Here is a 23,440-nt window from a genome sequence, read left to right as displayed (position 1 = left end):
TTTGCAACTTATTGGAAGCAAATTGTTTATTCGTTAGAATCCTTTAATTAAGCAATCCAGTCTGGCTTGTCCAGTCTGGATTATTCCTGGTAAATTCCCCCTTTATTTCCCTCTTAAAATAATAACAACACAACACAGTCTTCTTTAAAAATAAGAATAAAGTTTTACTCACATTCAGTTCACAGCAGTAATCTGAAGGCAGGCTTTATCTTGTGGTTACAGTGAAAAGAAGTCTGAACTACATCTCAGACTTTCTGCTTGTGGGCTCCATCCTATGTGAAGGTTGAGCCATGCTCTGGCTAAGAGCCAGGAGAGTCCAAGAGTAAGAGAGTAGGAGTCCAAGAGAGAGGTGGTTGCGTGGCCAGCCCTTTTATCTGGTAAACTAGGGTCACAGACATCTTCCTAGTCACACACATGGGGAAGAAGCTTCAGAGCAGGTAAGACAGGAAGTCCTCCCTGTCTGGAGCCACATTCCCCTGTGTCCCCATTCTAGGCAACAGGAAAATGTTGTACTTGACTGCTCTGGTAATAATACACACCACACTTATTTCTAGGGAAGTTTGAAAAGTATTGCAGTAGAAGTCCTATAGTTTTCAACTTGTGTAGGGTTTAAACTTGAGGTCATTAGACACCTGCTTAAGCATGGGCATAGCCAGGATTTATCTTAGGGGGGGACATGACACCCACCTGTCATCGTCCTCTGTCTGGCTCTGTCTAGCAGATTTGGAATGAAATCTCTCAATAACAATTGTTTTAAATCACTTTCTTTTGACCCCAAGTGCTCAAGAGAATCTGTCAAAATCTTTCTACAATTTCAACATTTGGCTTAATATTTTTTATTTATTTACTTGATTTAAGGGGGCAGCTGTCCCCTTGCTCCCCCTCCCCCCCAATTACACCCATGTGCTTAAGGCTTAGATGAGCCCTGAGGAGCACAGTGGCATGTAAAAAAGGTAAAGGGACCCCTGACCATTAGGTCCAGTCGTGGCCGACTCTGGGGTTGCGGCGCTCATCTCGCTTTATTGGCCGAGGGAGCCGGCGTACAGCTTCCGGGTCATGTGGCCAGCATGACTAAGCCGCTTCTGGCAAACCAGAGCAGTGCACAGAAACGCCGTTTACCTTCCCGCTGGAGTGATACCTATTTATCTACTTGCACTTTGACGTGCTTTTGAACTGCTAGGTTAGCAGGAGCAGGGACCAAGCAAGGGGAACTCATCCCATCACGGGGATTCGAACCACTGACCTTCTGATCGGCAAGTCCTAGGTTCTGTGGTTTAACCCACAGCGCCACCCGCATGCCTGGGGTTCCAAGTCTGTAGAACAACCAGTTCAGGATTCAGTTCAGGATTGGCCTGGGGCTGATGGAAGATGGTCGCAGGTTAGGGTCGCCAGTTAGCCACCCTTGGTGCAATTGTTGCTGTAATCCTGTACTTATTTACTTGGGAGTAAGTTCCATTGAACTCAGGGGGACCTTCTGCTGAGTAGACAACTAGCAGGGGTCAGCAAACCTTTTTCAGCAGGGGGCCGGTCCACTGTCCCTCAGACCTTGTGGGGGACCGGACTATATTTTGAAAATAATAATAATGAACGAATTCCTATGCCCCACAAATAACCCAGAGATGCAGTTTAAATAAAAGCACACATTCTACTCTTGTAAAGACACCTGGCAGGCCCCACAAAACAACCCAGAGATGCATTTTAAATAAAGGGACACATTCTACTCATGTAAAAACATACTGATTCTTGGACCGTCCGCGGCTGGATTAAGAAGGCAGTTGGACCAGATCCGGCCCCCGGGCCTTAATTTGCCTATCCATGAGCTAAAAGATTGCTCTGCCAGCTATTTTAAGAACTTCCTAAAGCCTAGGAATATAGTGCTTCGTTTTTCTTTTATGAATTATGTTAAAAATCACAGGCTGCAAACTGATGAATGAAGGCTGCACCCTAATCGGATAGGGAGGGTTGCTCCAAAATAAGGTACCAACCCGAGAAGCTTTTTAGTTACCATTTTAGAGTGGACACCCCCCCCAAAAAAAAATATATATATATATCAGTGATTTGGTTTTCCATTTGCATGGTCTGACTTTTCTGACCATCTTCCTCCTGCTGTTATTGAGATACACACTTAACCGGCAGTAAGCCCCAAGTTGAGCTCAGGGAGACTTACTCCCGAGTAAACATGTATGGAGATGGGCAGTGAGGCTGCAATTCAAGATGCATTTACTTAGGAGAAAGTCTCCATTGAACTCAGTGGGACTTACTCCCCAGTAAACATGCATGGAATCCTACTGCACCCCAAGCGCTTCTTAGTAATTTTTTATTGGATCTGGGCCGTCAGCATGTCCCACTCCTTTAATTAAACAGGGATTCTAATTAACGGAGATCCCTTTCTCCCTTCTGTTCGCAGCGCGCGCCCTCCCCTCCTCAAACTTCTATTATTTTATCGGCATTAATCCTTCACGCTATTTAAATCACATTAATGGCGGGGCACCGGGAGGAGCTGTACTCAACCAAACTGCAGTGCGGGCTTAATGCAACGTGAACGCGCGTATCTCCTCCATACACACCCAGCCGGTATCTCGTCGCTGTTTGGTCTCCCGTACCAAACTGGAGAAAATGGGATGTTTCTTAAAGCAAGAAAGATATTAAAATGGAGATTTACACCAAATCCTGAGCATTTAACGGTTCCCCCAGAAACAGGGAGTGTTGTTACTGAGGAGTAAAATGTTATTATGCACCTCAATCCTATAGATGTTCACTCGGAAGCAAGTGGCGCCGTGATAACCAGTAAGGCAAGTAAGTGTCTGTTCAATGGTCCATTCGTCCTTCCTTCCTTCCTGTTTTGTTTTCTTTTATTATTATTTTTATTATTTCTTTTATTATTATTATAAAAAATAATAAGAAAAAGAAAGCAGCCAAGGAGCGCAGCGCAAGGAGGGAATCGATGGCTCAGCGGCGGAGCGTCTGCCCCGCAAGCAGAAGTAATAATAATAATTATTATTATTATTATTATTATTATTATTATTATTATTATTATTATTATTATTTATTACTTATACCCCGCCCATCTGGCTGGGTTTCCCCAGCCACTCTGTAATATTAAAATACAAGAGTCCGTTAAACATTAAAAGTTTCCCTAAACAGGGCTGCCTTCAGAAGGTCCCAACTTCAACCCTCAAGGTCAGGCATCCCCAAACTCGGCCCTCCAGCTGTTTTGGGACTACAACTCCCATCATCCCTGACCACTGGTCCTGTTAGCTAGGGGATGATGGGAGTTGTAGTCCCAAAACAGCTGGAGGGCCGAGTTTGGGGATGCCTGCTCAACGTCATCTCCAGCTCGGGCTTGGGGTGACTCCTGCCTGAAACCCTGCAGTGCCGCTGCCAGTCCGTGTAGACAATATTGGCGGGGATGAACCAATGGCAGGTGAAGCGTTGTTCTGACTCGTTACAAGGCACCCTATAGAATCAAAGAATTGTAGAGGTGGGTGGGACCCCCAGGGGCTATCCAGTCCAGCCCCTTGCAATGCAGGAATCTCAACTAAAGCATCCGTTATTGGTGCATATTTTCCTAGGCATGCGCCTGCCTTAGGCAGCTGGTTTGGAGCGAGGGAATGAAAGGGCACCAACGTTTTAGTTGCGGCTCCCTTTAATGCATTCTTGTTGGGTTTTTGCTGCCAGCGAGGAGCCAAAAAAAACCTACCACGTGCGTCGTCGAAGTCTCCGCGGTAGGTGCCAAAATAACAGGACCCCCACCACACACGCATACACGCCTTGCACTAGTTGCAAGCGCCCTTGCCCGGCGCTCTCTCTCGCGCGCTCTCTTTGCGCTGCGCATCAGGAAGCAAAATGTCTTGGTCCGGCCCTGAAGGCGCTGTGGGCAAAGGCAGCGCGCGCGAGCCGCGACCGCCTCCGGCTCCGCGCTTGGCTTCTAGGAATTCGCCAGGCGGCGGGGAGAAACGGGGGGCGACGCAGGCGGGAGGGGGAGGAGAGAGGGAGGGATGACTCGGGCAGGTTCCCCTGCGCGCTCCCTTTCCTTCTCCCGCCGCAAAGAAGCCTAGCCAAGCAAGCAATCAGCTTATTCGGGTAGCCGAGTCCCCGAGGACAAAACGCGAGACCGAAAAAAGCACAGCTCAAGTGATTTAAAAGATCAGCGTTCAAATTGTATAATATTGTGAAATCCTCTGGGCTGGCGGAGGGGGGGACGCGCGCAAGGAGCTTAGCTGCCTCTCGGCGCGGGCTTTCTCTGCAAACCCGAGTCAGGGAGCGAGCGCGCGGCGAAGAAAATTAAGCGGGTAAAGCGCCCGGAATCTTGCTATATTCCACCCAAAATTTGGGGGGAACCGGGCGGCCAAGGTGCCCTCTGCCTCCGCACATCGAGTTGTGTGGCTGCTTCGGAGCTTGAGATCTAGCAGTGCAACGAGCCCGCTGTTTTTAGCTGCTCGTGAAAGGTAAACAAGGGCTCTCCATCCGTCTTGGCGCAAGAAGGTCGCGGCGGCGCAGGATGCAACGCGAAGCTAAGCAGGACTGGATTTGGTTAGGGCCTGGATGGGAGACCACTCGGGGACCCCCGCGGGAAAAGCCTTCAGGTCCCACAACAGAAGAAACGCGGGGTGTTGATGTAATAACAAAAGTACCCTGTTGCAATCGGTTGCAACTTGCTTTCCAACATGAGCTCGGGACCCAAAAGCTAAGCCGGGTTGCATTGCACCTTACAAAAAGCTGTTGGTTTTAAAAAGGGAAAGGTCCATGGGCGTAGCCAATCAAGATCAAATAAATAAAAATACTTTAACTGAGCTTCTGTACCCACAACACGAAGCCTGCTCCCCATAACACGGAGTCTGCCCCCCCCCAAACTTAAATCCTGGCTCCTTTCCCAGCGGTGCAGCCCAGTTCTGCACACATTTACAAATAAGTGTTCAGGAAAGTGTGTCAGTATTCTGTAGGGTTGCAAATTTATTCCGCCCCATCCTGTGTATAGCATTAGCGCGCAGAACGCCATTGATCCGATGCATCACTTTGCACAGGATCGCTCTAGCATAAAGAGATAAAATTGGTATGTTGAAGGTTAATAGCATTTTTTTAAGCGCGCCAAGTTTATGCTCATAAAGCCTTACTCAAAGGATGGATTGTGGGTGTGTGGTGCCCAATTTATCCTCTGTCAACTGCAAGTTATCCCCGGCATATTTTTACTTTAAAGTAAGCACTGTTGAAAATCTGCCCGGTTTCCATATTGAAAGGACGCGGGAGCTACATCTTGCCTTACCCAGATGGCTGCAATATTTCCCCCCCCCCCCCTTGCATTAGCCCGCTGTGCGTACAAACAGGGCTTAATTCAGAAGCCAGAAAAGGCAAAGATGCCATCTTTGCAGCTCCGACCTAACCTCTAGTTTCTGCAAAGAGCAGCTGTGCACTGCGATCCTAGTAGACCCGTTGAGTTTATCAGGGCTTACCCCTCATTGCATTATGCTGTTATTTTAATTGCTTTATAAAAAAAAAGAGTAACTGGCTCGGAGACCTTCGGTTACTGGACGGCATTGCAATGCAGTTAATAAACTAGCTACTCCTAAGTCTGGATAGGACAGACTGCTGCCTTGTTTTCTCTTCCAAGGCCCAAAGATTTTCCTGACTTTTGTCTTCTTTTACCGAAACGCTCCCTTCTCTCTCCCTACCCTCCTTCCTTTGGCTCGGTTTGTCTCTCAAAACTGCTTTACTCCAAGACGGTAAAACCTCCTTGGTACTGAACCCACAAGCGCAATAAGGGGCCTTCTCTTTTTTTGCGCACCAACGAAAATGAATAAGCGTTGCTCAAGAACGTGGATAGAATGGGCCGCCTCTGGTTTTCTCGAAATCACGCTTGGTTTTAAATTCACTTCTTTTCTTTTAAATCCACATCCAGGTGGTCTCTGTGGACCTTGTTTAGACCCCCAGATCCATGCAAACAAGCAAACAAAGCGCTTCCAACTCTTCTCCTGGTTTAAAAAGCATTTTAAGTCAAGGAAGGGAAAGAAAGAATCTCAGTTTCGCTCACCTATTATTTTATTACACTGGAATTGTTCGTTTCTTGGTCTGTTTGTTGTGATTTGGCTGCCCCCTCCCCCTACAATCCCTGGTCCTGCTGCACATGCTCCACGGGGAGAAAAAGGAAATTAAATCACCAGCGCACGCAGGCATCAAGCCTCAAACAATAATTATAATAATAATATTAATAATAATTAATAATAGCAATTATGATAATCAAATAAAACAATCTACCCACAGAGCAATTCTTTAAATAAGTCAATAAACATTATATAGAATATTTATATTTATATTTATATATATGTATATGTATAAAAAAACCTTTTAAAAATAAAAGCGAACTAACAAACCAAACCAAAACAACCTCCGAAAAACAACCACCAGCAACTTTTCAGCTGGAAATCCCCAGAGGGAGGAATTAGGATTTGCGGCAGGCGACGGAGCTGCAATTTCTTTCCTCCTCCCTCTAGGTTTGGCGTCTCTCTTTCTCCCTCTGCGCGCGTGTGTGACTTTTGAGGCATCTTTACAGCAGATCCTGGCTGAAGGATGGAAGGCGACGAAGACGCCGCTGGGAGGAAAAGCGTCAGCCGAGTCTCTCCGAGCGTTTTCGCGTCCTGCTTTTCAGACGGGCTGGACGGTCCTTGGAGACTCCGGCTGCTCCGCAGGCCCGCCACCAGCCGTCGGGCCCGGGATTGCGGACAAGGCAAAGCGGCGCAGGAAGCCGTGAAGGCGGGCAAGGCAGGCAGACAGGCACTGGCTGGCGAGGAGTGCTTGGCTGGAGGCGGCTGTGCCACCGCTGCTGCTGCTGCTGCTGCTGCTGCGCCCTCGGCTCTCCCGCGCGCCCGGCCGCCCCGTCCGTCCGTCAGTCCTTCCTCCTCCTGCTCTCCCCCTCTTCTTCCTTCTCACAGATCACATTCGCTGTCGCTGGAAGTGATGGAGATGGCCGAGGAGGCGGCGGCTTTGCTGGACAGGCTGGCGGCGGGGCTGGCGGCGGCGCCCAGGAGGGGCTCTCCGGCGCTCTCCTCCTCCGACGGCAGCGACCTCCCTGCGCCTTGCGACGACAAGACTTGCTGCTGGAGCCTGCGGCGAGAGAAGCGAGAAGGAGCCGTCACTTTGGGGAGGCAGCGGAAATAACCAAGGGCTGCCCCCTCCCTCCTTCCGGAACACCCCCACCTCTGTCTCCGGGCCCACCCACTGCACCCCCGATGCCCATCCCTGAGCCACCTAGCCAGGGGTCCTCAGCACCTAGACGCAGTGGCGTAGCGTGGGTTGTCAGCACCCGGGGCAAGGCAAGTAATTTGCGCCCCCTAACCCTAACTCCCAGATGTTGCGCACGGTGCGGCCGCCCCCCCCCCTGCACCCCCCACGCTACGCCACTGCCTAGACGCAGCCTCCTGCTTCCGGGCAATGTGCATTCATATTTCTAGAGGGGCGAGGAACAATGCTGACCTTTCGGCTCAGGAGGGCCAGTGAGCGCCAGACACTTGTTTTCTAAATTTGTTGGGTTTTTTCTGGTGGTGCGTATTTAATCCAGCCAGATGGGCTTGGGCAAGGTATAAATAATAAAATTATTATCATTATTATTAAGGCGGTAATACATTTGGATATATAATGCTTTCTGCATTTAGGTATGAGCTGCACTCCATTGATTCTCTCCGCTTCAAGTACACCAAAAATTTCTAAAAATTTGCAAGCTGCTCTTTCCCAAAGAGGTTCGCAATCTATATGATGATGATGTTCCCAACTAAATCCTACTCAGAACAGATCCGCTGAACACAATGGGCATAAGTTCATTATTTGCAGTGGATCTACTCCGAGTCGGGTTAACACAGGACACAATCCATTATGTTTGTTATTATTGTCAGAATACAGCCATAAGTAAAACAATGACACAATGATTTTTTTAATTAAATGATTGCAATAGACTATAGCATTAAACACACACACACCTAGCAGACCATATTAATGAGAACCCCTGTTTCTTTGGCAGAGATGAACACACCTCTTTCCCTTTATGGTCACTCATTATGCTTCTTCACACCTTGAGCAGCCCAGGGTCTCACCTGCATTAAAAGCCTATACTTTCCTCTACAAATCTGTGGTGTGGCTGCATTTGGAAAACGGTACGTTTCAAAGCACAAACCAAAGTGTAGGTGCTGACCTTTAAAGCCCTAAACAGCCTGGGTCCAGTATACCCGAAGGAGCATCTCCACCCCCATCATTCAGCCCAGACACTGAGGTCCAGCTGCGAGGGTCTTCCGCTGGTTCCCTCACTGCAAGAAGTGAAGGGAACCAGACAGAAGGCCTTCTCAGTGGTGCCCTCCCTGGGGAACGCCCTCCCATCAGATGTCAAGGAGATAAAGAACTACACAACTTTTAGAAGACTTCTGAAGCAGCCTTGTATCAGGAAGTTTTTTATGTTTGATGTTTTATTATGTTTTAAATATGCTGTAAGTTGCCCAGAGTAGCTGGGGAAACCCCGCCAGATGGGTGGGGTATAAATTTTATTTACTTACTTACTTACTTACTTACTTACCTACAGTTTTGGTCACTTCATCTCAAAAAAGTAATTGCAGAGCAGAGGAGCCAACTCCTAGGGGCTGAGGTCCCCTTGCCCCCCAATAAAATATTTGAAGGGACTGGGGCCCTCAAAGTTAATGAGCATTGCCATTCAAATGGTGCGCATGTGCCATGTCGTGTGATCGATTTATGTGGGGCAGGGCTTACCTGGCACCCCCAATATTTTATTCAAGTTGGCACCCCTGTTGCAGAGCCGGAAAGGGTAATGGGATCGAGGGGATGGGACAACTTGCCTATTGGGAAAGATGGCAACATTTGGGACTTCTCAGATTAGAGAAAAGCCTAGTAGAAGGCAAGAAGTGTATGAAATTTATGCATGGCGTTTCAGAAAAACCGAGAACTCCGATGAAGCTGAATGCTGGAAGATTCAGGACAGAAAAAAGAAAGGGCTTCTCCACACAGCACAGTTAAACTATGGAATCTGCACATATGGATCTGCACTGCACAAAGTGGCAGTGATGTTCACTAACTTTGATGGCTTTAAAATAAGTAATCTCCTCTAATAAGGCAACCAATGGCTACAAGTCATGATGGCTCTGTTTTGCATCCACTGCTGGACGCAGTATGCCTCTAAACCAAATAGTAGTAATATTAGCAGTAGTAATAGTAATAATAATAATAATAATAATTTAATTATACCCTGCCCATCTGGCTGGGTTTACCCAGCCACTCTGGGCGGCTTCCAACAGGATATTAAAGGTAAAGAACCCCTTACAGTTAAGTCCAGTGGCAAATGACTCTGGGGTTGTGGCGCTCATCTCGCTTTACTGGCCGAGGGAGCTGATGTTTGTCCGCAGACAGTTTTTCCAGGTCATGTGGCCAGCATGACTAAGCCGCTTCTGGCAAAACCAGAGCACTACATGGAAACACTGTTTACCTTCCCCCCAGAGTGGTACCTATTTATCTACTTGCATTTTGACGTGCTTTCGAACTGCTAGGTTGGCAGGAGAACAATAGGAGCTCACCCCGTCGCGGGGATTCAAACCACCGACCTTCCGATCGGCAAGCCCAAGGCTCAGTGGTTTACACCACAGCACCACCTGCATCCCAACAGAATATTAAAAACACAATAAAACATCAAACACCAAAAACTTCCCTAACAGGGCTGCCTTCAGATGTCTTCTGAAATTCAGACAGTTGTTTTTTCCCTTGACATTGGCTGGGAGGGTGTTCCACAGGGTGGGTGCCACCGCCGTTAAGGCCCTCTGCCTAGTTCCCTGTAACTTCACTTCTCGCAATGAGGGAAACGCCAGAAGGGCCTCGGAGCTGGACCTCAGTGTCGGGGCTGAATTGCACTGTTGCACTAAGGTCTTGTTTGTGTGCTTCCCAGAGGCATCTGATAGGCTACTGTGAGAACGGGATGGTGGACTGGAAACACCACTAGGCTCTTCTAATGTTGTTTGCACCCCTGTGCTAACCCTACAGTCCTCTTCGTCTTATCAAAAGGTGGAAACGCAATCATAAGCTCTGCCACTGCCTCAGGAATTGAAACCTACCACTTCTCCAGCTCTTAACTGTTCTGTTAGCCAAAAACACACACCATAGCAGACACCATGCTTCTCCATGCCTGCATGGAGAGGGCAATGAAAAAGAAGAAGAAGAAGAAGAGGAGGAGGAGGAGGAGGAGTTTGGACCTGATATCCCACCTTTCACTCCCCTTAAGGAGTCTCAAAGTGGCTAACAATCTCCTTTCCCTTCCTCCCCCACAACAAACACTCTGTGAGGTGAGTGGGGCTGAGAGACTTCAGAGAAGTGTGACTGGCCCAAGGTCACCCAGCAGCTGCATGTGGAGGAGCGGGGAAGCGAACCCAGTTCACCAGATTATGAGTCTACCGCTCTTAACCACTACACCACTCTGGCTCTCAGTGAACGAGGACAGGGGTCAGCAGACTTTTCCAGCAAGCGGCTGGTTCACTGTCTCTCAGCCCTTGTGGGGGGCCGGACTGTATTTTGAAAAAAATAATAATGAATGAATTCCTATGCCCCACAAATAACCCAGAGATGCATTTTAAATAAAAGCACACATTGTACTCATGTAAAACATGCTGATTCCCAGACTGTCCGCAGGCCGGATTTAGAAGGCGATTGGGCCAGATCCAGCCCCTGGGCCTTAGTTTGCCTACCCATGAACTAGGACTTCCCAGCTGCTCTCAGCACATTGCAGGGTGTGGGGGTCTCATATCCATACAGGGAGAGTGGTTCTCTGATTTCGCAAAAGCCCAGGCAGACTTAAGAACTAATAAATCGTTTTAATGAGCCACAAGAACACAGAAATAGCTGCACCAGGACAAAGGCCTTTCCAGTCCAACATTCTGTTCTCCCGATGGCCAACAAAGCTTACATTCGGGACCTGAGTGCAATCGTGGGGAGGAAATTCCTCCACTTAGGAGCTGCTGCAGAGAATGCTCTCTCCCAGAGCACCACCACTCAAACCTCTGAGGGCAGTGGAACTTCCAAGGGGGCCTTTTCTGCAGTGGCTCCCCATCTGTGGGATACTCTCCCCAGGAAGGTTTGGCCTGAGCCTTCATTATATACCTTTAGGTGCCAGGCAAAAATGTTCCTCTTTGACCAGGCCTTTGGTTGATTGACATACAATACCCTTTAAAAATGTGTTGTGGAGGCAGGGGATTATGGGGTTGCTCTTGTTTTTGCTTTTATTATGCATTTTATGTTTTTTATATTGTGATTTTAGCTTGAGGTCTGCGGTCACAGGGCGGTATACAAATTTTAATAAAAATAATAACAATAATAATAATACCAAGAAGACCTGCTCTGTTGATGTTAATAAACGAGTGGGTTTGTAGGGAGGGAAGCAGTATTTCAGATATCTACATCATTTAGACCTTGACATTATTATTATTATTATTATTATTATTATTATTATACCCTGCCCATCTGGCTGGGTTTCCCCAGCCACTCTAATCATAGCATTACTGTATGATTAATAACAAATGATACACCTACCCTCCATGAATTTGTCTAATACTCTTTTAAAGCATATTCTCTGTGCCTTGTGTCAATGAGTTCCACAGATTAATTATGCACTGCATAAAGAAGTACTACCCTTAGTATTCCCAGTGGGATGGCTTGGCCATAGAGTATCAGAAAGGTACACAACAATGATGTGACCATATCCCCGAGCACCACCACCCCCCGCTTAAAAAAAACTTTCACTTTAACCAAGCCACTCTGTTCCCTATTAGTTCAATGCATGCTATTTCCCCAAAGGACAAAAGCTTATCTTGGAATCTGTACCCTTTGTCATTCATTGGACGGTGAGAGAAGGCAAAAGCTTACTTAAAGATGTAATTTTCCTGTTCACCTACTCAGCTACTGCAAAGGAAATTAAAAAAAAATCCTTACAACCTAACAGTGTAAGACACATTTTGTCTCCTCAGAAATCACTCTATCTTTCCTTTATGGTGGGGGAACCTGATGCCCTCCTGATGTTATTGGACTACAAGTCCCATCATCCCTGACCATTGGCAGGGGATGAAAGGAGTCTGGCAATATATGGAGTGCCACAGACTAGCCAACCCTGCCCTAAATATTTGCCTTCCTTTGGATTTCTGAGCACAATTCAAAGTGTTGGTGTTGACCTTTAAAGACCTAAACGGCCTCGGTCCAGTATATCTGAAGGAGCGTCTCCACCCCCATCGTTCTGCCCAGACACTGAGGTCCAGCTCCGAGGGCCTTCTGGCAGTTCCCTCCCTGCGAGAAGTGAGGTTACAGGGAACCAGGCAGAGAACCTTCTCAGTGGTGGCACCCTCCCTGTTGAACACCCTCCCTTCAGATGTCAAGGAGATAAAGAATTATGGTACACAACTTTTAGAAGACATCTGAAGGCAGCCCTGTATAGGGAAGCTTTTAATGTTTGATGTATTACGGTATTTTAATATTTTTTTGGAAGCCGCCCAGAGTGGCTGGGGAAGCCCAGCCAGATGGGTGAGGTATAAATAATAAATTATTATAATATTATTATTTTTGTGTTTCTTCATGAACCTGCTTCAATCAGAGATTATAGAGGTATAAAGAAATGAGTATGCCCAACACTGGCCCTATCAGCAGGGCCTTTTTGGCCGTGGCCCTGATCTGGTGGAACGCTCTGTCACAAGAGACCAAGGCCCTGCAGGACTTGACATCTTTCCACAGGGCCTGCAAGACAGAGGTGTTCCACCAGGCCTTTGGCTGAGGCACAGTCTGACCCCCTCTTTTTGTAATCCTCATAGAACTCTAGCCCAATGGTTGCCATTAATTTGACTGTGAATTAATTTTGGAATGAACTGATTTTAGAATGTATTTCAATTAAATGATTATGATTTTATGTAAACTGTGTCATTTTTACTGTTGTTAGCTTCTCTGAGCCCAGCTTTTGGCTGGGGAGGGTGGGATATAAATAAAATTATTATTATTATTATTATTATTATTAGCAACATCATATCAGCTTCAAGGCTCCTAAGCACTGCTTTCTGTTACAGCCACGTTTGCCAAATTCAGCTAGGTCCTATTGGCTCCCAACTCCATCCATCTATCCACTTGTTAACCACCTATTCTGACGCTGCAGTAGCCAGTGTCTTACACTTCCCCATCAGCTATCCTAGCCAAGGCCACTTTCACAATTTAAAATGGCCAGTCATAGAATGACTTCACGTGCATGTACAAATAACTTCAGTGTAACTTTGGTGCAGGGACGCGGGTGATGCTGTGGGTTAAACCACAGAGCCTAGGACTTGCCGATCAGAAGGTTGGCGGTTTGAATCCCCGTGACAGGGTGAGCTCCCATTGCTCGGTCCCTGCTCCTGCCAACCTAGCAGTTCAAAAGCACGTCAAAGTGCAAGTAGATAAATAGGTACCGCTCCAGCGGGAAGGTAAACGGCGCTGCTCTGGTTTGCCAGAAGCGGCTTAGTCATGCTGGCCACATGACTCGGAAGCTGTACGCCGGCTCCCTCAGCCAATAAAGCGAGAAGAGCACCGCAACCCCAGAGTCGGCCACGACTGGACCTAATGGTCAGGGGTCCCTTTACCTTTACCTAACTTTGGTGCAGGGTTCCACGGGTTTCAAACCCTCTCCCTGGGGAACCCTAAGACACTCCAGAAATTTGTCAGAGGTCCTCAGTGAAAGGTTCAGGAACAACAGACAAGCCAGTTGATTCCTGCATCTGCAGGGGGTTGGACTAGATGACTCCCCCCCCCCGACCCGCGTCCCTTGCAATTCTACAATTCTAATCTTCCCTGAAAGAGTATTGCCACTTTCCCCTTTAATGCACAGCCAAAGAAAAGGATTGTGTGCATTCTGCAACAGTCGGTCACTTTGCACAGGGGATGGGTGCCCCTGGTGCCATGATCTTTCTGCAATGGCCAGGGGTTCACTGACAAATGCACACAGGTTCCTCAGCAGACAGATCAGGGTGGAAATTCCTCCTGAATGCAGGAAGTTTGAGGAACACACTGGTATAACTCAAGGGGGTATTTGTCCTGCTTTAGGGGCTGGGGGTGTGGCAGGTCAACTGGAACAAGCTGTGACTCTTCCTCATTCTGCAAACTTTGCAAATTCACCACGCCTACATCTGCATCCACTGCAAGGTTTTAAAACTCTTTGCCAGCTGATCCACTCATGCAGTTTTAATTTAGCCATTTGTGCCTTTAAATTATTTCCCTCATTCCAAATTCTATTATTATCATCATTAATATATATCCGTAATATTCTGGATGAAGTTACAGATAGGTAGCCGTGTTGGTCTGCCATAGTCAAAATAAAAAAATTCCTTCCAGTAGCACCTTAAAGACCAACTAAGTTAGTTCTTGGTATGAGCTTTCGTGTGCATGCACACTTCTTCAGATACACTGCTACAGAATAGCATCTAGGAACTTCTGGATGAAGTTTCTTTTCAAGAATGCATCTCTCATTCTGCATCATATATTATTTCAGATTCTATAAATGCGATTATGTCTACTGTTATTTTTCTTGCAATGCTATGTTATATGATACCGCCAACTTATACACCCAGACCTTGTAAATTACATTTTATTTGGCCCCCATTTTGTTTTCATTGGGAGTAATTGTTTTCATTTGTGTAATAACCCAATTTGAAGGTGATGTTCAAACATAAATCAAAGGATATATATATATATATATATATATATATATATATATATGGATTCATTTCAGTTTCTGAAATTTTCAGTAGGGAAGGGTCACAGGGTTGAGTGATGTTCAAAAGGTCTGCTAGAGCAGTTATTGTCAGACACAACAGAATTCCACAACAAATGTTCTCAACACATAATGCTTTTTTTGTAGTTCTACCTTGAACATATCTGCAAAAAGTACAAAAAGAGCAACGTTGAGCAGCAAAAAAGGCGAAATCAATGTATTTGGAGGAGATTTTTAGTGGTTTTTTGTTTTGTTCTGCCTCACAATAGCTGCTGTAGTATTATCGACATGGATGAAGTCATCACACATACAGCTTTTTTAATATAAAAAAGCAAAGGCACACACACTTAGCACATGGACCCAGTTAACAATAGTCACTCTCTGGGTAGAATCGGCATGGAAGACCAGTTCAAGATAGAAATACTTCCAAGCACATGTGGAACACATCCTACAGAATAGCATCTAGGAACATATTTAAGATTGTATTGTTTTCCCCTCCTCTCTTTTTTAAAAATCACGTTTTAAAAATTAAACCTGCCTCGGGCAAACATGGGTGTTACAGAGCTGAAATAAAATACATCTGTGAAATATTGCAACTCCTTGATATATGCTATTTTACTGTTATTAGTGTTATTCTATCATCATCATCATCATCATCATCATCATCCCTCCACCTCTTTATGGAGCCAGGCTCATTGTTACGGCTGACTACATCTCTTAGAACAAAGAACCGAAGAACTGTGTTAATCTAAGCACCGAGGGTTAAGCCTCGCCTATAGAAACGGCTCTTTTTAGCTACCAAACCTAAGACAAATACATTAATGGGGGACGATCCAATAATTTGGCATCGAAGCAGCAGTTTCTATTTCTGCAAACTATATGTCGTAATAGTAATTTTATACACACCTGCTTTCAAGCAACCTTTAGCAGAAATATATCTTGGGTCACTTATTTGAGGCGGCTGAGGTCCCCACAAGTGTTTCAAAACATTGTGTGCCCCCCCCGCCGCCCCCAGTTCCAATAAATTTAACCACACTTGCACTACAATGGGGAGGAAATGCAGTTTTTGCAGATTGCACTGTGGATTGGAATCAGCTCCTCTCCAGTAGATTAAGGAATGTTCTACAACTGATTCCCACCAAGGATAGTTTAGAACCAACAACAGTGTTTTTTCACTGGATTCATTATTTGTATTTATTGTATAAATGGAACATCCACTCCCAAGTACACCGGGTTTTAAATTTTGTTTTTGTAATATGATATTTTCTTGTGTACTATTGCTCTGCCCTTATTTTATAAACATTTATGAAATAAAGAGTCAATACTGTTTAGAAATGACACATCCACAAAAATACAGAACAAAGAAGAGTATTTTCTGAACAAAGCTTTCAAGGATGTTAAGATGAGAACCAATTTTAGCTCCGAGCAATCCAGAGGAGATTTGGAAAATACTTTTTAAAAACAAACAGCAGGGCCGTTTTTAAACACAGTCTGCTAAATGTTCTGTTTTTTCTCTCTTAGCCTTTCTCTCAGTTGAAGAATCCGCAACCCACTTAAAATAAAAGTCCTTTAATTTCCAGTTTTGCCGCATTGGCTTTTGTGGGCCTGCCTGAATTTAAGAATCTCTTTACAGCTGCAATCCCGTGTGCACCTGAGCTCAGAAAGATTTACTTCCAAGTAGACATGCATGGGGATTATAGCTGCATGCATATTGCAAAACTCTCTTTCTTCTTCACCGGTTGTAACTGAGGAATAGATTCAAGAATGTATACTTCGACTGGATCGCAAAAACTGCTTGTCCCCCAGCAATTCCCACCCTCTGTCTTTCTGTCTCTCTCTCATTGTAAGTTATTTATACATTGGTGTGCATCGCCCTCACATTTAAACTTTGTAAGATGGAAGCCTATCTATGTTTACTCAGAAATCAGGATTTACTCCTAGGTAAATCGGGTATGGGATTGGTCTGTTAGTCGGATTCACAGACTTAAGCCGAAAGAATCCTATTGGATTTAAGCCGAAAGAATCCTACTGAAGTCCGTGCGGCTAAACTGGTTTACATTCAAGCACTTTGGCACAATGGAATCGTAAACACGCCTCCTGCAAAATATAGGTCATTCGTGCTAATTAGTGCACCTAATTGTCATCAGAAATCCTTTCCCATTCTAAGCTAGGCTTCTTCTTCTTTTTACTTTCCCTATTTATTCCTTACGTCAAGCTCCCCAGGCAGTCCTTAAACCAGCTCCCTGTTTGGCTAAATAAAAGTCCTAGTTTTGTTCTACGCTTAAATGGCAACATTGAGCATCTTTTTAAAATCATGGGCTGTATCCATAACCCTAGAGAGGGATAAAGGATAATGGTGAAGGGAAGCTGATGTGAATTTCATAGGAATGGCATATACCTTAAAATATGCATGAATCACAACTGAATATTTGACAGGTTCAATCCCGCTGTCTACTGCCCTGGTAAAGAGGCTTTAAGAACCATATCTTTCAAGATACCATCGTTCTGAATTCTGTTGGAAGTGGGTCTTGCTGCAGTTGAATACGGGCATTTACTACTGTTGTGTCTTTGCACTGAAACACAGCAGTGTGTCTATGTCCTTTTACAAATTGGATTTAGAAAATGGATGGACGAACGGACAGCTGCTTAAAAGGAGAATGGCATAGCCATACCACATACTTCTCAACAGGGGAAGAAGTATTTTGCTCAAACACTTTGCTCCCGAGTTGCTCCTGGTTTAAAATTAAAAGTGCCTGCTCGTGGTTGTATGCATTTAGAGACTGATTCGAAACTCATTACTCAAAGTAAGCCATATATAAAAAAAAGAATCACTTAAGTGTGGTCCCGTGTCCATGTACACTTGGGAATATCTTCTTTCGAGGTAAAGGGGACTAACTTCTTATAAACATGATTTTAAGGTGCATTTAGGGCTGGCGAGCAATCAGCTTGATCCACGGAAATGCTTGTTTTAAATGAGCCATTAACGAGGTTATGCACCAGATAGCATTAACAGTATTAGAAATATCCATCTGTATAGATGGGTATCAGCAAGCATGGCATAATGGTATTAAATGATAACCCCCGGTAGTGAAATAGATATTGTATTTTAAGATATGCTTATTTTAAACCCATCAGCTGGTCTCTACCTATGCATTCATACAAACAGGCAATGCATTTTTCCTTTAGTCAAGCAGAGATGAGGTGATGGATAGTCAAAGGAAATAAAAAGAAAAATGAAAGCCAAAACTTTAATTGTAGATGAATTGTTAGAGGAGATAACAATAGTAAAAAATTGATTTTAAAATAGAAAAAAAACCTATATCCTATGTCATGTACCTGCATTCTTTCCTTCTTTAATTTTAATTGTTTGAAGAATCATTTTGCAGTTCTCCAAACCTGCCTAGTTTCCTTCCCTTCCAAAAAGATGTTTCATAAATTAATTTCAAAAAAGATGTTCCATACATTAATTAAACTGCAGAATGCAACAGTCTCAACAGCAAAACACCTTTACAGATACAGGGATGCCGCAGAAAAGTAGGCAGGTGTAACTGCCCGGCTGATCCTCAACATACTTACTTGGAAGTAAAATGACATTTCTGCATCTCGTATCTCCCTGGCCTCAAGTTTTTTTACAACCCCCCACCCAACTATGTACCAGCAACTCAGGATAATGCTTTGTGCTTCTGATGAAGTGGACTGGTGCTCAAGGAAGCTTATGCCACAATTAATTAGTTTGTCTTGGAGGTCCCACAATGCTGCAGCGTTGCTTATTCTGCAAAAGGCGATCAAGGCTGCTCCTCGGGAAATCGGTTACAGAAAATCTGGTTTCTAAATAGCAGTCCGCCCTGCTGGTATCAATGTGGCTTGATCCTAAATTGGTAATTTAATACTTGTTTTGCAACTCATTTCCCAGCTCCGGGCTTAGGATCCGGGTGGACAAAAGAAGCTCACGGTCTTACTTGTCTCCTCCCACAAACCCGGTCTGTGGGAAATTCGAGCAGGGGAAAGTACAACCCTAAACGCTGTATCTAGGGAACAAGCCTCACTGTACTCAGTATGACTTACTTCTGAGTAAAGCTGCATAAAACTGTACTGCAAATTTCCTCCAAAGTCCTTGCTCTTTGGACTGAATTGGGAGGGTGAGATTAGCGAGGACTTGCTCCAAAGTGAATGTAAATGCGGCCGTGGAATAGGGAGATTTTAAGCACATTTTGCATATGCGGTCTTCAGGCACATTAAGGCGAAATTTAAAACCCCCAATCTGTTTCAACGGAGCAACTTCCCGGATTCCCCCCTACGAATTCAGATCCAATTCAACTTACTTAAAAGGGAGGGGGGATTATTGTGCAGTGCTTTCAGCTTAATGGGTCCTATTCTGGAAACCTGAACATGAATTTTCGCCTGAGTATCCGCCTCCTGCCTACGTTAGCTGCTATCTCGATTCGGTCGTAAAAGCTAATACCTAAAGACAACAAACGAAGCTAACCAAGTGAATCTGGCGTGGGCCGGGGAAGAGAGCAGCAGGATTCGCACCCTCGCCTCCCCGCTATTTGGAAGCGGAGACGGTCGCTGCAAAGGGGATTCCAAGCGGGCGCCAGTCCGCTTTGAGGCCCCTGGGCGTGGAACAACTAACCCAATAAAATGGGGTGAGGACGTGGGGGGCACGAGAAGGAGAAATCGCCAGGCGAGCGGGGGGTGGGGGGAAAATAAGAGGAACATCTCCTTTTCCTACAGCGCCAGGAGGGCAACTGGAACTCAATTTTCGTAGCTGTGTTTGGAGAACTCGTGAGTGCGCGCAAGAGACTAGGAAGGGTATGAGCGTATCTACAGCGGCGCGGTCGCCACCCCGCCAGCCACCCTCCCCCGAGATCTTCCTCCTCCTCCTCCTCCTCGGTCCATCCCCGCCGTGCGCTACCGACCTGTTCTTGGCGGCGGCGGCCCTGTCCCTTTGCCTGCGGTTTTTGAACCAGTTGCCCACCTGCGTGGGGGTGAGTCCGGTGGCTTGGGCCAGCTCTCGCTTTTTGCTGGGGTTTGGGTAAGGGTCCTGCAGGTACCACTCTCGCAGCAGGTGCCGCGTGCGCTCCTTGAAGCAGTGCGTCTTCTGCTCGCCGTCCCAGATGGTGCGCGGCAGCGGGAACTTCTTGCGCACGCGGTACTTGTCCACCGGCCCCAGCGGGCGGCCGCGCAGCTTCTCGGCCTCCTGGTAGTGCGCCTCGAGCCACAGCGCCTGCAGCTTGGCGTGCGACTCCTTGGGGAACTTGTGGTTCTCCAGAATGTGGTACAGCTCGCGGTAGTTGCCGGCGTGGAAGGCCACGATGGCGCGCGCGCGCAGCACCGACTCGTTGCGGTTGAGAGCCTCGCAAGCCGCCGGCGCCACCGGCAACGACCACAGGAAGCGCCCCAGGCGCTCCACGTCGCCGCTCTCCTCCAGGGTCTCGCACACCCCGGCCACTTGCTGAGGGCTGAAGTTGAGGATGGGCAGCTGGAACATGGAGGCGGCCGGCGAGGGGGCCAGGGCAGGCGAGAGGGATGGCTGGGGCTGCCGGCGACCACGCTTCCTCCGGGTCACCTCTTGCGCGCAATCCGCGGGGAACGCCGAATCGAGGAGCCTCTTTTCCGCGCCTCGGGCTGGGCTGCCTCCACCGCGGGTCCAGGCGCCTCGTCCCTTAGTTATGGGGCTGCAGGGTTGCAGCGACTCTTCCACGCGTCGGAAGCGACTCCCAGAGCCTCGCCTCTCCAAACAGCGGCGCTGGTTTTGGCGGAGGCCACGCTTCTTCGCTTTTCTCCTGGGTTCAGAAAGCCAGCGCGCGCTCTCTCTCTCTTCAGCCCTCCAGATAAGGGGTAAAAAGCATCTCTCTCTCTCTCTTACCCTTCCCGTCCCCTCCTCCTCCTCCTTTTGCGCGCTTCAGGCGCTCGCTTGGCTAACCTTTCGCAGCAGCAGCAGCAGCGGCCGCCGCGCGCGCGCGCTGCGCTAGGGCGCTGGGAGAAAGACTGCGCCGCGCTCCGGCGGCTGCCTCAAGTTGGCAAGAGGGAGGGACCTGTGCGTGAATGGAGGAGGGAGGGCGAGGGAGGGGAAACAGGGGAAAGCCCCCCGCTTCCTCCTCCACCGCCCCCCCCACACACACCGCACCCTCGGTCTCCCTTCCAGCTTCTGATTTGCTGCTGTTGGCCTCGCCAGATTGGCTGCCCCCTCGGTTTCCATGGCAGGCCGCCTGCCCATCACTGCCAAGCCTCTGCCAATCAAAGAGCGAAATCCTGCCAGCGCAGCAGCTCTGAGCGCGCTTGGAGAAGGAGGGTGGGCGTCCTCCGCCCTTTCCCCGCTTCTCCCTTTCTTCCTTTCAGCACCTCCCCGCGGTCGACAGCGCCCAGTCACTGCACTGGCCCTTCGCTAGCAGGGAGAACTGGAGGGTGGTGATGGGGGACAGTGTTTCTTTGCAAGAGATTTGCGCTGTATTCAGATAGAGGGCGCAGGCGCGACCGGGCGCTGCCTGAGATGGCGAAGCGGTGTGGTTTTCGCGAGGAAAAGGGAATGGCAACTCTGCCGCTCAACTTTCCCAAATATAATCCGAAATAAAACCAACTCATTCAGCATCTGATCTGGAAAGGGAAAGCACCGCGATCCTACTCCGAAGTATCTCATTACAGGAAAATGTGTCTCTTTTAAAATATATATATATATATAAATTGTCCAGTAGCGTCAGCAGGTTTACCATACTCATTGAGTCAATCAGCCATCTGCTACTACCCTCCTGGGAAAAACCCCACCCCACCCTCCCACTATATATAAGGGTCTGGTGACTTCTGTTTCAGTGTACTGTATAGGAAGAAGTGTACATGCACACGAAAGCTTATAGCAAGAACAAACTTAGTTGGTCTCTAAGGTGCTACTGGACAATTTTTAATATTTTTTTTATATATTTCGACTGCGTCAGACTAGCACGGCTACCTACCTGAATCTTTTTTAAAAGTTAGCTTCATGCGGCCTGATGAAAGGAGGCGGAGGCTTCATTTTGGACCCCGAAGCATTGCACCCGGGTCGGACTGTTCGCCCATCTAGTCCACTATTGCATACTCTGACCGGCAACAGCTCTCTCTGGAGATGTAAGCGGAAGGTATTTCAAATCAGCTGCCGCCTGGTACTTTGCCAGAGATGGAAGTTGGCACTTTGTGCGCGGAGAGGCCTCGCCGCCAAGCTCTGATTCCCAGCACGTGCACACGCAACCCGCCCAAATCTAGGCAGCCTATATAGCCCGGACACGCTCTCACGTGCAGCCAGCCCACGTTCCACCTTTTCAGCCTCTTCGCCTGGCTTTGGGATGGCCCGCAAAGGGACACAAAGGGGTTTTTTTTTCCAGTGACATCTTAAAATTCCTTTCCTGCCTAACTGGCGCGCGCTTGGGGGAAACAACGCCATTGGGTTCCTTGGACCGTACATGGGACTGGCTTTTGTAAGGGGGTTGGGGCAGAGCCTTGAATGAGATGCTGGGGTTGCAGTGCGGAAAATAAGAATCTCAGCGCGAGAACCTGGAATAATCTTAACACATCCTTCAGCCACCTGGTGCACTCCAGACCTTTGGGAGTTGTAGTACAAAATATCTGAAGGGCACCAGGTGGCCTGAGGCTGTCTTACTTAACGCCGCCCATGAAGTTGGGTTCTGGCCAAGACTTGCTGAAGGCACCCGCGCACAGCGATCCTATGCATCTTTCCTTAGAGATAAGCTCTCCCCGGTTCCAAGTGCGCAGAGCTCAGCCCAGGCGCAGAGTCCAGCCCTTCTCGACCGCGTTCTGGATGTTTTCTTTTGCGGGGAGACCTTTAGCGCCACCCCCATGAAAACTACCACGGGAATCGAACAGTCCTCTGCCTCTGCCCGCCATCCAGGGCCTGCTGAGGATCGACCCTTTCCCGATCCGTTCCTCCCTACCTCCCTCATTCATTTTCTCCTTTATTTAGCACCCCTCCTTTCCATTTTAAACCTCGTTGTTTTCGCTTGAGCGGCCTCGAATAAACACCCAGGAAAGCCGCGGAAGAAGTGAGAAGTCATTTGTAGGTCAGGGTGAGCAACTTAAAGGCATCTTTTAAATTATGGATCAACTTTTAGTCATAATTTTGGCCCCTCCCCCCAATATTTCTTCCCCTTTCTCCTTGCGAAGTCTAAGAAACTACGAACCACTATTTTACCTTCCCATGAAATAATAATAATAGCAACATTTTCGTCTTCGTCGGTGTCAGCAAACGGAATGAAATCGTTTCCCGGAGGGTTGAAATCTGCAGTTTTATGGCGTCTCGGGCAACGAGATAGAATAAACTGATATTTATTTACAGTCTCAAGGTGGCCTACATGATTCCTGCATCGCAGGGGGTTGGACTAGATGACCCTTGGACCCCTTCCAGCTCTAGGATTCTATGATTCTCCCCCGGCCTCATTTAATCTCCACAACAATCTTGAGAGGTAGGTCAGGCTGGGAGGCAGCGAGTGGTGCAAAGTCACCCAGCGACTTTGGGGAGGATTTTAACCCTGGTCTTTCCCAGATCCCAGCCTGTGACATTCTAACCACTCTAACCACACAAACTGTCTCTCGGTTTATTTTGCTTTTCTCCCTCTCCCGTCTTCAATAAGCAAGCATCCATTCTTCTGGAAAGAAAAGGAGAGGAGAGGGAATAGAGCTAATCTCAGAAATTTGGAATTAAAT

The 23,440-nt window shown here is 47.3% G+C and overlaps 1 protein-coding gene across 2 annotated transcripts; it reads right to left on the bottom strand.

Moving 5' to 3' along the window:
- Positions 1-5,854: 5,854 nt before the first annotated feature.
- On the bottom strand, positions 5,855-20,770 carry SIX6 (SIX homeobox 6). Of its 2 annotated transcripts, none has more exons than XM_083520253.1 (2): positions 19,669-20,770; positions 5,855-7,098 (listed from the first exon to the last, which is right to left on the bottom strand). In XM_083520253.1, the coding sequence occupies exons 1-2, from the start codon at positions 20,238-20,240 to the stop codon at positions 6,921-6,923; spliced, it is 750 nt and encodes a 249-aa protein (XP_083376379.1). In that variant the 5' UTR covers positions 20,241-20,770; the 3' UTR covers positions 5,855-6,920. The 2 variants fall into 2 exon arrangements, with proteins under 2 accessions (XP_083376379.1, XP_083376380.1); XM_083520254.1 differs by having other exon boundaries at positions 19,728-20,770.
- Between the last annotated feature and the right edge of the window lie 2,670 nt (positions 20,771-23,440).

Source organism: Podarcis liolepis (assembly GCF_965112155.1).
Source record: "Podarcis liolepis genome assembly, chromosome: 1".
NCBI classification, from domain to species: domain Eukaryota; kingdom Metazoa; phylum Chordata; class Lepidosauria; order Squamata; family Lacertidae; genus Podarcis; species Podarcis liolepis.
Note: the sequence above shows the minus strand (reverse complement) of the source record. Positions and strands in the feature narration are given on the sequence as shown.